This window comes from Balaenoptera borealis (genome assembly GCF_965194805.1).
Source record: "Balaenoptera borealis genome assembly, chromosome: 1".
NCBI lineage: Eukaryota > Metazoa > Chordata > Mammalia > Artiodactyla > Balaenopteridae > Balaenoptera > Balaenoptera borealis.
Window position 1 is genome coordinate 139,749,169 of NC_138860.1, and position 14,293 is coordinate 139,763,461.

Below are 14,293 nucleotides of genomic sequence, written 5' to 3' on the forward strand. Positions count from 1 at the left end.
TTGTTCCAAGTTAACAATGTCGAGCTTAATTTATCCACCTCAGAAGGAGCCAGGGCTCAGCTGACCCTGCTAAGATTTGAAATTATAGTTCCTGAGTCTAATTTTAAACCAAGCACAGACAACATTTTTTTTCTAGCTGGGACATCCAAACAAAATACAATACCACCCACCCCCTCTAAAAAAATCTGGTTTCTTTCTGAAATCAGAAGAGCGTTTTGTAAGAAAAAAAAAAAGACATAAAGAAATGGTAGCTTATTTTGCTTTAATATCCCAAAATATTTGCGTGAAGGGGACTACGCTGCAGAACAAGGCAGAACTCTGTAGACAAGTACGTCTCACTCTGAGGAAAGAACTGATTGGAGAGAAGGCACCAGAAATTGCATTTTGCTGGATTATATGTAAACAGTAAATGGGGGGGAAAGGCTCACAAAGGAGAAAGGAACTTGCACTGTCATTTCACAGGTGGATCCTAAGGACGGAAATTAGCCTCAGGAGCTGATGCTCAACCTCCATCTTCCATTGTAGTGTAAACAGGACCTGGTGCTAAGGAGACAGACACCCACACACCAGCCGCGCACGAGGACACAAAAAGGAACTGACAGTAGTATAAGCCCCTGGGTTCTTTTTTTTCTCTTTCCCGCATGGCTCCTATGGGCATATCAATTGGCAATGCCTTGGAATTGTACCATTTGTCAATGACTGGTTAGTGGAAAAACCGAATCCTAAAAAGCCTGGGTGAATACACTTTGTTTCTGTTCATGCTCTTCAATCAGTTGACTCGGAAGGCCTGGGGTGGAGGGATGTACCGCATCTGGCCTGTCTTCTTAGGTGATAACAGTGGGTGCAGTGCGTCCCGTCCTTTCCTGGAGTTGGGACAACTTCAGGGCAATAGAAATAAGGGGGGCCAACATGACCTGAGGGAGACACAAAGAGAAAAAACTTTGCCGTCACTTTCTCTAGACACGGATCCATAGCTCCAGCCCTGAGTAGGCCTCGAGCTCCAGACCCATGTCTGATGGCCTACTCCGATAACCCAAAGGCTCCTCAAACTCTATCAGTCTAAAAACAAAGACATGTTCTTTCTTCACAAAAAACCTAGTTCCAGAGTTCCCTATTTCCGTCAATGATCTAGTACATAAAGCAAATGAATGACTACGAGCCACTCTTGACACCTTCCTTCCTCACATTCCTGTTGGCCAACCCACCAGCAGCCTAAGTGACTTATCTTCTACCTCTCTCCCATTGTCACCCAGTTCTCTCCATCCCAGTGCCACAGCTCTTGCTACACCAAGCCCTCCCTCTGACCTGGAACAACTGTGCTTCACCATCCGCTTCTGCATCCTCCCATTTGTTTCCCACACTCTACCCAAAGAAGTCTTTTCAAAATACACCACCCTCCCATCTACCTCTCACTTAAGGGAAAAAAAAGAATTCTGCTGTTGCTTAAATAAATAAATATTTTAATATTAAAAAAAGAAAACTATGTATCTAGTTGAACTGCCCATTTTATAGATGAGGAAACTGATAACCCAAAGAAGTGAAGTGATTTGACCAAGTGATTCAAGGGCAGAGCCAAGAGTAGTACATTTTCTATTGACCACTGTTGCTTTCCCTCATCCAAATCTCTACCAACTCATTACACCTGGAAGAAAGTTGGAGAACCACTGCACACACTGACATACCACCTGCCATTCCCCTTGGGGCTCCAACAGTCCCAATGAAGTGCTGAGGCTGAGGCCCAGCAGCTCTAGAGTAGGGAAAGGCACGTCTCCAGATAGAATGGTGGTACACCTGGGCATGTGGGCACCTTGCATCCTTCAGGGCCCTCCCACTCCCTGAGGACTATGGTTCAGATGAAACTTAACTCTCACTCATTCTTTGTATTTACCATGTGTCAGGTATTAAGACAGAGAAACACAACTTCCTTCCTCTTTTGCTCTTGCTCTATTATTCTGTGGATCTACAATGTAGACACCATTGCCTTTGATTTTAGTTTTAGGGATGTCTCAACACCACAGCAATCTGGCGATAACTGGAGCTAATGCCTGGCCACTGGAAAAACTGTAAAAGTGAAGCATCCTCTCATTTCTCTCTTTTTGTAATAAAAACAATTGTAAGAGCCACTTTTCCTCAAAAGCTAATTCCATATGTCAGGCACAGTGTTCAGAATTTTGCCTTCATCATCTCCTTAAATCCCTGTAACAACTCTGTGAGGTAAGTAGCATTCTGCCATTTTACAGACAAAGAAACCAAAGCTCAGAACATTGAAAAGACTTACCCAGGGACACACAGTTATTAAGGAACTGAATTTAAAACAAGATCTAACTCCAAAATGGGTTAGAGAGATCAAAATCACTATGCCAGGGGTTTCCAAATGAGTTTCACAGGATTCTAATTCGGTGTTAAAAGGAAAAAGGCTTTGTGGGAGAATAGACATGGCGAACATTATTTAAACAGGCATCTGTACTGCAAGTCTGCTCCGAGCTCTAAGGCGAGGTGTGTGTTGTGAGCTGCCGAGACGGGGCTGACGTACCCCAGCACTTCCTAAACTGGCTTTGGCTCTGGAGCTCTGGGTGGGGAGCAGTTCCCAAAACAAGGAACACACGTGGGGAAACTCTCCCCTGTGCGTCCCTGCTTCCCCTTTTGGGTGGCTGTCCTCCAAGTTCTCTGTTCCACCTCTGGCTCCCAGGGCCCCTCCTCACTCTAACATACTTCTGGAGACACTCTGGGTGGGGCTGGGACCCCAAAACACAGGTTGCAAGTCCGAAGACTCTCCCATAAAGACCTTTCTTTCTGCGCCATGAAACAGTCTCTCCTTGCCTACCCCCTAGCCCCGACCAAATCTAGAGCCAGTGTATGTTCTGCCAGGGCAGGGGATGAGACCAAGCAAAGTGGCAAATAATCAGTGACAGACCAGAACACCAGATCAGGGGCTGATTTTAAAGATTAGTTCTCTTGAATCTGCCACTTAACCAGGCGTGTGAACCTATTAACTATTATTTAACCTTTCTGAGCCTCCGTTTCCTTATCTGTAGAAGGGATATTAATAGATAAGAATAACAGATTGGAGAATGAAATGAGTATATCCATTTGGGTAATGGGTTTAGAACAGAGCTTGGTGAATAGAAAATGCTCAGATAATTGTTAGCTATTATTGTTTTCTGACGCACTGAAGGAGACGTGGAGGAAAGTGAGCCCACCTGTCTGATCATTTGAGAAACGGGTTGTGATGACAGGCGCAATGAAGCCACTACCCTTCCCTCCAACAGAAAGAACTAGCCGGGGCACAGGGCCTGGGCATTACCTGGGGGTCCTGGTTGATCTTGGCGACGTCCTTCTCATAGCTGTCGATGTACAGTCGAACGGTGGCGCCTGCACTCCCAGTGCCGCTCAGTCGAAAGATGATGCGAGAACCATCTGCAAAAATGAGCCGCAAGCCCTGGGAAAGGTAACAGAGTTTCTTTTTTCCTCAACATGCTGGAAGAAAGATTGAAGGCTGACAAATTATGAGGGGTCCATTTGGAGATCTAATTTCACCCGTACTTGATCAATCGGAGGATTAGATCCTTGAGAAACGGCCACAGTTGAGCCCCGTGAGTCTGCCCGCGGTCAGCCTGTCACTGCATCCAGCCAGTGGGGGTTGGGCTCATGGGGGAGAAGCATCCCCAGGGTCAGGCGGGAGACAGGATCCTGGGGAGGCTGGCTGACACAAGCCCTGCCCTCTCCATCCCACTTCCCTGTGATTTATGGACTAACCATTCTAGCTTGAAGCCTAATAAATAAGTTAATAAATAAATAAGCTGCTAGATACGGAAATCCGATTTCCAGATCAGGAGGGAAACACGGACAGAATGGGCTGAAACCAGAGCAGAGGAGGTTTCAGGTGGAACAGAGGAAGAACTCTTTGCAAAACACTGATGGAGAGCCTCAAAATAGAACAGGGGGCCATGTGCCCCAAATGGCAGAAGGCCAGCTATTCCGACCTTTTTTTTTTTTTTTTTTAATTTTATTTATGTATTTATTTATTTATGGCTGTGTTGGGTCTTCGTTTCTGTGCGAGGGCTTTCTCTAGTTGCGGCAAGTGGGGGCCACTCTTCATCGTGGTGCGCGGGGCTCTCACTATCGCGGCCTCTCTTGTTGCGGAGCACAGACTCCAGAAGCGCAGGCTCAGTAATTGTGGCTCACGGGCCTAGTTGCTCCGCGGCATGTGGGATCTTCCCAGACCAGGGCTCGAACCCGTGTCCCCTGCATTGGCAGGCAGATTCTCAACCACTGCGCCACCAGGGAAGCCCCCTATTCCGATCTATTGAGCCAGATCCAGCGGTCAGTCTCCACCAATGCCTGATGACTCAAAGCAGGGCCCATGTGGGTGCAATGCCAAGCCCCGCCCCTCTATCTCCTGCCCTCCCCCGTCCCTCTCTGGCTGCATCTTTTGTCCTCAATAATCCTGATTCAGGGAAAAAAGGCTGGGGACTCTTGAGGTAAGAAGGCTGAGCAAGACAGTTATCTGAAGACCCTTCAGTCTTGATGAGTCTGTCAGTTCTTCCATAAAAAGAACTTTGCATAAGCCGATGGCCTAACCAAAAGGAAAGATACTACCTCTCATCTACCGTTTGTCACCAGACCCAATCCAGGGTTTCACCATGCCACTCAGCACTGAAGACAGCAGATGAAATACACAGAGTACATTCCCACTTAGTCAACATGGGGAGGATGCAGTTAATACCCGTTTACCATTTCCTGCTTTCTAGACACATACCAGGGTTGGCCTCCTTCTCCCACAACTTTCAACTTGAAGCCTCTAAATTTTTTTCACTTGATTGCAGATGCTATATCTACTTCAGAAGATTTTCCCTCCTCCCCAGTCTTCCATCTAAATGCTCAGACTTTCCGATTACAAAACGTGGAGCTGCTGACTTCCTCCTCTGAGCAGGGAGCACAGTGCCCGTGCTCATGCCGACGCCCCTCCCAGGCACACCTCAGCATCCCCCCTCCCTCCTGGTGCGTGCTGGATGTGGCGCAGAGTCGGGGCTTACTTTGCCTAAGGGTCTGTTCTCTCTCTGAAGGCTTCACCACAAAATCTTCTGCTCTGCTCTGCCACCCCCCGGGCCCCACCCTCCCCTTTCCTACACCCACCCCCTCCTCCACCCCAGGCCTCTCTTTTTCTAATTATCTCAGACATCATTTACGATCATCCATACTAGACCCAAAGTTCTCACAGATGGTGAAAAAGCATAAGGAAGAAAAGCCACGGGGCCAGAATCCTGACAAAGGGAGACTTCAGGCACTGAGGGTCACTGTGGCCATGTTCCATCCACTCGTCCACTACCTGCTCTCCAGAGAGAGACTTTAAATAAGTCCTGCAGCCCAACTCCTTCAAAGCCTGCTGGATGCCTTGAGAAGGACCCAGCCAAAAATCTCGGTCTGGATCAGAAAAAAAGCTAACTGGACAGCTATAGCATAATCTTATCTCCCTCTTTATTATCTCTGTTTCTAAGTTATGAGTCCATTCTGTGACAACAAGAACAGAACCAGAGGAGAGAGGAGCCTGGCCCCGGGTGTTAGTGAGAAGTCTGGAGAAGGGCTGACCCAGCCTACACCCTGGGTGCCTGGCGCCCAGTGAGGGAAACGCTAACAGTTCTGTACATATCCAGACACGGTCCAGGGTCTCAACTGTGATGTCCTCCTACGCGCTGCTGTGTTAGGGTCGGCTGCGAGTCACATGCTACAGGTAATAACAGTGCATGTTTCTAAGTCTGCAAATGGCTTGTCTATTTTTTTCTTCTTTTTTAGAAATCAGAACATATCACAGAAATGTCTATGAAGAGGCTACTCTCATGCCACTCCGGCATTCTGCTACAAGCTCTTGAGAGAGAAGAAGGAGGTTGAGGTCTAAGGCAGCAGTTCTCCATCTTTTTAAGATTCTAGGGCTCTTTTCTGCGCACACATTCAACATGACCTCTTGCATAGAATTCTGGAGAATGTAAAAGTCTTTCTGGAGTCTAGACTAAGAATCCCAGAATGAGGGCATAGGGGTGTGCGTAGAATCAGGGCAAAAACCATTTTCCCTACAAGTACCTGTGCAAATCATGTGTGACTCAGCAGAAAGCCACTTGAGAAAACAGGGCAGCAAAGGACAAATGACCAAGAAGCCTTTTTCTTTTTTTCTCTTGAGATTTCAGAGACAAAGCTCCGAGGCTTCTCTCCCACATTGCACATATGTCTGTTCCTACCTGATTTCTTGAAACACTTCCATCCACCGGATCACTGTATTCAAAGTTATCAATTTTCACCACAGTGTAAACTTTATCTCCCACTGGGAACTGTTTCCCCACGAAGGAGCGATCAGAGATCAGGGCCTCCAAGTCCTTCATCATTTTGTTTGCGCCCTCAGCTTCCACCTCCTCGTAATCATACCTGGAAGAAATCACAAAGTTGAGGCCTGGGGGCTGACTTCAGATCACACCAACTTATATCACCACTTTCTACAGCATTTGTTTGGCCCTCCCCCAAACCATCTAACTTCAGAAGAAGCTGGCAGAAATATGAGCGTGTCATTCTCTGGGGATGCAGCAGACGAGGGATGAAAAGAAGGGTTTGGAGGGTTTCAGGAAAGGGTTAGGAGCTTCTGAATAAGCAGAAAACTCCCATCTTGGCTCTTCTACAGAATAAAGCTCTTAGAAGCTTCAAAGGCTTTTGAGAGATATTATCTAACATGTAATCACCACATCCTGAGGACGTAGAAACAAAAGCAATGTTATCTGCATAAAGGCACACATGACTCAGGCACTGCTCTTCCAAACTGCTGGAGCTTCTTTGGGATAAATGCTGGGAAGGCTCCCAGTCTGGGACCTGCCTGAGGCTGCTGAGATTTTGGCTAAGGAGAGTTCCAGTCTCCACAGGAGCTTCCTCAAGTAAGGCCAATTCTTCACTGACCAAATGAAGGAGCCAAGCCTTAACTCTTTTTTTTTTTTTTTTTTTAAGCCCTAACTCTTTACACCTGAAACGCCTCCCTCCTCTCAGTGAGAGTGGATTCCGGTCCACAGCATTCACCCAGACAGAGGAGGCCTGGTGTGGATGCAAAAGGGCCAAGAAAAAAAAAAGTACATCACAAATGAAATTCTATGACTGTTAAACTTTTCCTCCAAGAATTGTTCTTGACTTCTTTCTTATGAGGTTAAAGACTCTTACAGGTGGCTTTTCTTGTCCTAGTGGCACACACCCTCTTGAGAGAGTTCTTTTTTTAGAGGCTCAAGATAGCAGAGTCTATATTTATTTGCAATAGTGAAACAAATATGATATGTGCAAGCAGACACCTCTGAGACATGAGAAATACCAGGGAATTAAGGCCAACTATTCTGGCTCCAGGATTCTATGAATCAAGGACAGCAGTCCCCTTAATCCTGAAGTCAGCTCTTTCCCCCAGTTAAAATGATAAACAGCAAAAAATTACAACCAGGTGTTTGTGCTTTACATCTGTGACCTTTGGGTGTTTGAGGGAAATGTTCTATAAATCCTAGGCACAGAGGGGTATAATGGAAAGAATCTGGGCTTTGGAATCAGACAGAATGAGCTATGAACCCAGCCTTTATTGGTTACTAACTGTGCAACTATGGGAAAGCTGCTTCATGTCTTAGAATCTCAGTTGCCTTATCAATAACTGTTTTCGAAGCTGATGTGAAACAATGCATGCAAAAAGCACTTTTGTTAAATAAATGGAGGGTATAATGGAGTCTTAACTAACCATAAATTCAGGTTCTGAGGACTTTATTTGTAATACTTGGTTAGCAGTTATTTGAAATTAATAAAAATATGTTAAGATAGATTTTAGATGGAGACTCCTAACTGATTCTAGAGTGACCCTCTCTGAACAAACCCTCCTAGCCTTATTCCACTCTGGCTACTGTTCATTTGTTAACTCATTCATTTATCTATTCAAAGCATATTTACACGATGTCACTATGAATTGGTGTTTGGTGAAACCATGGATTACAAAAACAGATATGGTCCTGCCTTCATGATCCTTTAGGCTCTAGAGAGTTCATGACTGCTGTTCTGAATTACCAGATTTTTCTGGTTCTTAGAAAGTAGAGATCCTTGCCTTGGTTACCAGGGCTACTGTGCGGTACCATGTGGCAGATACTACTTATACCTTCCACAAAAGAATAACCTGAGGGAGGAAGATAGCAATATACTTGTCCAAAGTCAAAAAAAAAAGGATTCTGATTAAGGAGGCCAAGTTCCTGAAGGCTGAATTCTTTCTTGACTATCCAAAGATCATGGACCATTAAATCTGTGATATATTTTTTAAATTCTCTAGTCTAACTCACCTATTTTATAGAGAAGGCAACTGAGGTTCAGAGAAATAATACCTTTGTATTTCTTACATAAATAATTTATTTAATATGCTTTTCCTCATATTTATTTTCCATAATTAGAACAGTGAGGTTCAGGAAAAAAATTATTAGATTTTTACACCTACTGGGGGAAAGGCAAATTAAAATTAGTGAAAAGTACAACTGGAAAAAAATGTTAATGCTTCTTAAAAATAGAAGTATGTATGGTAAAGAAGACTTACTAACTATTCTAAGTATTTTGTCCACTGATGAATCCCCAGTGCTTGGCAGAAAGTAGATACACAGTCAATATATATTGAATCAATGAATGAAGTATTGATAATTACACAGCCTTTGGGGACCTATTTTAATGAGTCAGAAAAGTTGATTTAGACTAAGCATAATTGTTTCCATAATTTCAGAAAAAGTTTCCATACTTTCAGTGTCCCAGAGTTTATAGAACAGTTTCAGACTCATATTTCATTTAATCCACTCAATAGCTAGACTGTTATTTCCATTTCTACAAATGAGAAAACTGAGTACAGAAAGAGGTTAAATGACTTCCAAATCTACTAGGAGGCAGAAATAAAATTCTAATCCATTCTTCTGAATCCAAATCCAATGTTATTATCATGTCCACCTGATAGGTACATTTAAAAGGCTGACAAAACATTCATTCTTTTGAATATGTTAACTAAAAATTTTAAGCCTCGTTCTTTATGGCTAACATAAAAGTTGACTTCATCTCGACCCTGACTGAATTATATTAAACATCCCCAATTGATAGAGGCTGAAGGAACTGAGGTTTTATTATCACTTAAGACAAGAAAGAATTTGTATGCATGAGAATTCTCTCTGTCCACTTCCCCATGCTACCTCTGTACCCAGCCAGGCTGTGGCTTACCTGGTGAAGAAATTCCGGCCATACTTTTGCCAGTGATCTTTGAGGATGTCCTCCACACTCTGTTTGCGGGTGGCTAGGATGGAGAGCCAAGCAAGGACAGCCCAGAGTCCATCTTTCTCACGGATGTGGTCAGAACCTGGTCAGCGGGACAGCATGCGGCTGTGAGAAACGTGATTTCTCCAAAATATTTGGGAAAAAACTCCTCAACAGTAAATATGACCCAAGCAAAAAAGTCAGAAAACTTTACTGAGGAACTTGAATACATGGAAGAAACCACATATTGAATAAAGCCACATACTATTGAAAAGAAGGTGATGCTTCCCAAAGTAATTTAGAAATTTAAGGCAAATGCTAATAAAAATGTCAGTGGAATAATTTGGTGGAACTTGATGTATCAATTATGAAGTATGAATGTGAGTGGAAAAAACAAAAGAACATGACCACTGTGAATTTTTAATAACTAAAATAGTCTGGTAGCTTAACAGAACAAAAGAGAGCACCCAGATAGAGACCCAAACACATATGAGACTTGAATAAATGATAAAGGTGTCACTTTAAGGCTGTAGGAAAGAATGGATTACTTTTTAAGTAGTATTTGTCTAACTAGCTAAACAGTTGGGAAAAAATCAGTTTTTTCCCTATAGAACACAATACAAAAAAGAATTCCAGATGAATTATACATTCAAATATAAAAACTGAAAACCTTTAAATATTAGAAGATATATATAATTTTTTTAAATCTTAGAGATGGCAAATACATATAAATTCAGAATTCATAAAGAAAAAAAATCTATGTATTTTTCTACTTAAAAATTAGCATTTCTATCAGCAAAACTACTATAGATAAAATTAAAAGGCCATTGGTAAACTAAAAAAAAAAACAAAAAACTACACATTTGCAATATAAAGTAGATATTTAAAACACTCAATATAGAAAAAGTTCTTATATATTAATAAGAAAAAAGTAAAATCTCGATAGAAAAACAGGCCGAGGACATAAATAGGCAATTCATCGAAGAATCCAATTTATATAATAAAAAGTTGTATTATTTTTAAGAAGACAAATTAAAGTTAAAACCGCAATAAGAAACTGTTGCTTGTTTGACAAATGGCCATAGATTTAAAAATGAGAACACCTAGCATCAGGGGAGGTATAAGGGAAATGGTATTCCAACATGCTGCTGCTGGGAGGGGTACAGTCCTTCCAGAGAGCAATTTGGCAAAAAGTATGAAAGGCTTAAAAATGGACTTACTTGTGGATCCAGGAACTCCAATTCTAGGATATCTTTCTTTAACCAAAAGAGGTTTGGTTAAATAAACTATGGCACATCTGTCTCCTGCTAAGGTCCTTGCTAAACTCTTTATCAAAAATAACAAATTGGCTCCTTTGGATGTGCTTCTATGCATGGAGACCCTTTCCCAAGAGCCTGATGGGGACAGAACTCTCATTTTTTGGCCTTTAACTTCCTTATTCTAAAAAGGGCAGACGATATTGAGCTTTACTTTCTGATTTCTGAATGGGACTCGATACAATCCCTCTAATAATGTTTTGCATGTTATCATGCCTTGAATTTCTTTATGTACCTCTCTGTCCTTCTTGACTTCCCACTGGGTCTTATTCTCCTTACAACTGTGAGAGTATCTAGCACAATGCTGGCGATGAGGCATGAGGTAAGTTTGTTTCCTTCCTCTCTTCATCCTTTTAGACCCAGCTCAAATGTCCTCTCCTATCTGAGACTAGCTCCCAGCTTCCCTGGACAGTGACGAGCTACTTGTTCTTCTTGTATAGCAACTGCTCAAAACATGTGATGCGGCGCCATACCCCTTGAGCCTCAGCCATCTATTTATGAGCCTTTCACCCCACTATCCATGTATGTCTTGGAGACATCTCTTATATCCTTGTAAGTTAGTCTGGTGGCTAGCAGAGCACATGGAATATATTAAATAACTAATTGTGAAGGAGTTCATAAATGAATTAATCAATTAATAATCTACTCCAACATCTTCTCTTTCTCTTTTTGGTTCGTAAAAATATACAACTTTTTCCCCCAAAAGAGTCCCTCTTCAGTAAGACACTACTTTTAGAAAGAGCAGTTCTCAAAACCTGGATGCTGGCAAACTAGAAATATCAGGCAATACTTTTAGCACTTTATATAACAAATTTAAGAAATGTTAACCTAATTTTATTAGCTATGGACTTTTATTTGCCTTTACTGCTATTTCAAGGAAGAGAAAGTTAGCTCTCTGGCTCCTACAGCTTTTGCAAGTGATGATATGTTTTGGCGATAGTTTACCCTGAGCAGTAAGATCCTGGCAGCTTCCCCAGTATACTGAGAATCCATGACAGAAGTGTACAGCTTGGAATTATTCATCTGTGAGCCCCTAGGCTTGGTTGTTTTTCTGTCCTTCCTTACTTTTTCTTTTCTTTTTTCTTGGGGGTGGGGTGGGGGGAGGCGGAAGGGATGTGGCTGGACTGAAAGCATAGGGGGCAGTGTTCCTTTGTGCTTTTCCTATTCTAAGTAATGAATTGGCTTTTTCCTTTATGTAGAAATGACAATAAAATCTAAAAATCTCACCCAACTCTGACCAAGTTACTTGGAGATAACTAAATCACACACCTAATATTATAAACAAATCATCTGCCTTGGATAATATAAATAAATATTCTATTCCATTTACACAATCCCCAGTCCCTTTGAAAATTCTCAGTAATCTCACTAATCACCCTGGATGTCTCAATACTCTAGGTAACTCTGACTAATACTCAGGAAGTCTGGGTAAATTTCATTTTCTTTAGGGTTTGAATGAATGATGAGAAGTTAGTAGTGAAAAAAGGCAATGGTGTGTATATGTGTTTCTCAAGCTACTGTTGTTTTTGCAGTTGTGGCAGTCGTTGTTCAGTGGAAAATGTTTTATGCTTAAGAGTCAGAAAACCTGAAACTGAAACTTACTTATAAGCTGCTTGAATTTGGACAAGTCACTTAACTTTTCCAAGACTCAGTTTCTTCAACTGTAAAATGGGGATAATGCCACCTTTCTCACACAATTTTAAGACTTTACTGCGATAGAATGTAAATAGTTTATAAATTGTTAAGTACAATATAAATGCAAGATACCATTATTAATAAGGGAAAATAAAAGAAGTTTTAGGGAAAATTAACGCTTTCTACTACCTCATTAAGCTTTCAAAAATAACGTCCCTTAACTCTACATATTGGGAAAGAAAATGGAATATAACCCAATATGTTCTTTTTTTCTGGGCAGTGTGATTACAGTGCTTTTCTCTTCTTCCTTATCTAATTTTATCCTATTATGAATGTGAATTACTGGTATCATTTTTTTAATTAAAAAAAAAAAAAGCCAATCCCACTGAAGTGTAAGGAAAGGGAAAACTATCAGCAAGCACCACTGATCCTAGCTGACAGGAGTTTTGCCTCAGGTCTTTTCATGCTTAGTCCAGGTCAGGGACCAACGAAGCCTATGGGGATTCTGCCCTTTCAGCATCTTCAAACACCTGTCACTTGACTTTAGCTTAATCAGCACCTTGTGATATGTATAAACTCTGCTCAGTCAGGGCACACTCTGGTCTCAGCCAAGAAAAATGTCAACCTTTGCTCAGGGAGCCAAGAGCCAATAGTTTAGGGATTAGGTTTCATTTACCAGTATGAGCATCTCAGGAGTGCCTGAGCTCCTGCCTCTGCCAGGCCAAGGCCTGTGGATGGACCACGGCAGCAGAAAAAAAGCTCCACAGAGTTCTCTGAAAACCCTAGCATCGATCTGTCTGCCTCTGTCTGTCTCTCTCTCTTTCTCTGACCATCTCTATCTCTCCTTCAATCTCCTAAACATGCCTGGAAATGTCCACCCCACATATACCTATTAGCCTGGCTAACATCTCCTGCAACTACTTTCAACTTCCTCCTTATCTAGGATGCCTTACTTGTTACCCTCTGTCCTTACCCCTATTCTATCACACCCTGTCTGCTCTTACCCCAACCTACGCCAAGAATTGTATCCCCGGCTCGTGCCTGGCGTGCAGTCAGCTCTCAATACAGGTTTGCCCAGAGAATGCCCAGACCTCAGCTGACTGGCTGGGAGGTCCAGCACACCTGCTCTGTCTGCAGTGCTGTCCTCTTTGGCTTCCATTGCACAAATGACTTCCCTGTGAAAGGGTAGATAAGCTCCTCAGGAAGCCTTTTCCAGACTACTCCGGCCTTCAAGGGGGCTCCTCCTCAGCAACCCCCAAACTTTCCATTTATCAGTTCATCCTGCGCTGCTTCATGACTGCCCCTGGAGCTCTGTTTCCTTTGGAGGAAATTGGTAAGCGCCTGACAGGCAGGAAACCTGTCTTAACCCAAACTCCATTTGATACTCAACAAATCTGAATCAGTGCCTACCATGTTCCAAGTATATGAGAAAATACTAAGATGAATAAGATACGTTCCCTGCCCTCACAGATGAGCACAGATGTACAGATGAGGGAGACAGACATGCAGGTAACAGTTTAACTGAGTTAGTTATAATTAGGGTATCAGCCTAGTTCTACTGGGGTGTTCTGCCTGGGAAATTTCCAGAGACGGGATGCTCTAACCTTCCTGCGGGGGCTTTACCTACAGGAAAATGTACTCAGTAGGTATGCAAATCAGGGCAGGCAGAGAAGTAGATAGGACATCTAATCCCTTACACCACAGAACCAGGTTAGGCGCCCTGACTATACAGTTCCCAGAGCATCCTGTACTTCAGTTTCTATCACTTTCTATTACACTTGTAATAGCCTGGCCGGGGTCCGATTTCCTTCCCCAAATGTGGCCTCCACGGAGTCCTCCACAGGGAGGTTATGCTTAACACTGTGTTCCCAGAGCCTAATTCAGTATCTGGGATACAGTCAAAGCTCAATAAACATTTGAGGAATGAGCTGATGAAAAGAAGTACAAATATGAAGGACTTTTCATAAGAAATTAAAATTAAAAGAAATCTGCAAAGCATGAATGCTGTACTTCTTCAAGATATCACTCCTATATAATATATCATCACTAGGACCTTTTCAAGATGGGAT

The 14,293-nt window shown here is 42.5% G+C and overlaps 1 protein-coding gene across 2 annotated transcripts in view; it reads right to left on the bottom strand.

Annotated features, from left to right (window-relative positions):
- Positions 1 to 245: 245 nt before the first annotated feature.
- The window catches only part of PGM1 (phosphoglucomutase 1), a 56,180-nt gene continuing 42,132 nt past the window's right edge, over positions 246 to 14,293 (bottom strand). For both annotated transcript variants that reach the window (XM_082357702.1, XM_082357701.1), the window contains exons 8-11: positions 9,241 to 9,376; positions 6,234 to 6,417; positions 3,305 to 3,439; positions 246 to 914 (exon numbers count right to left, since the gene is read on the bottom strand). In XM_082357702.1, coding sequence (XP_082213828.1) covers positions 825 to 914; positions 3,305 to 3,439; positions 6,234 to 6,417; positions 9,241 to 9,376 — 545 coding nt within the window. In that variant the 3' untranslated portion in view covers positions 246 to 824. The remainder of the gene's footprint in view (positions 915 to 3,304; positions 3,440 to 6,233; positions 6,418 to 9,240; positions 9,377 to 14,293) is intronic.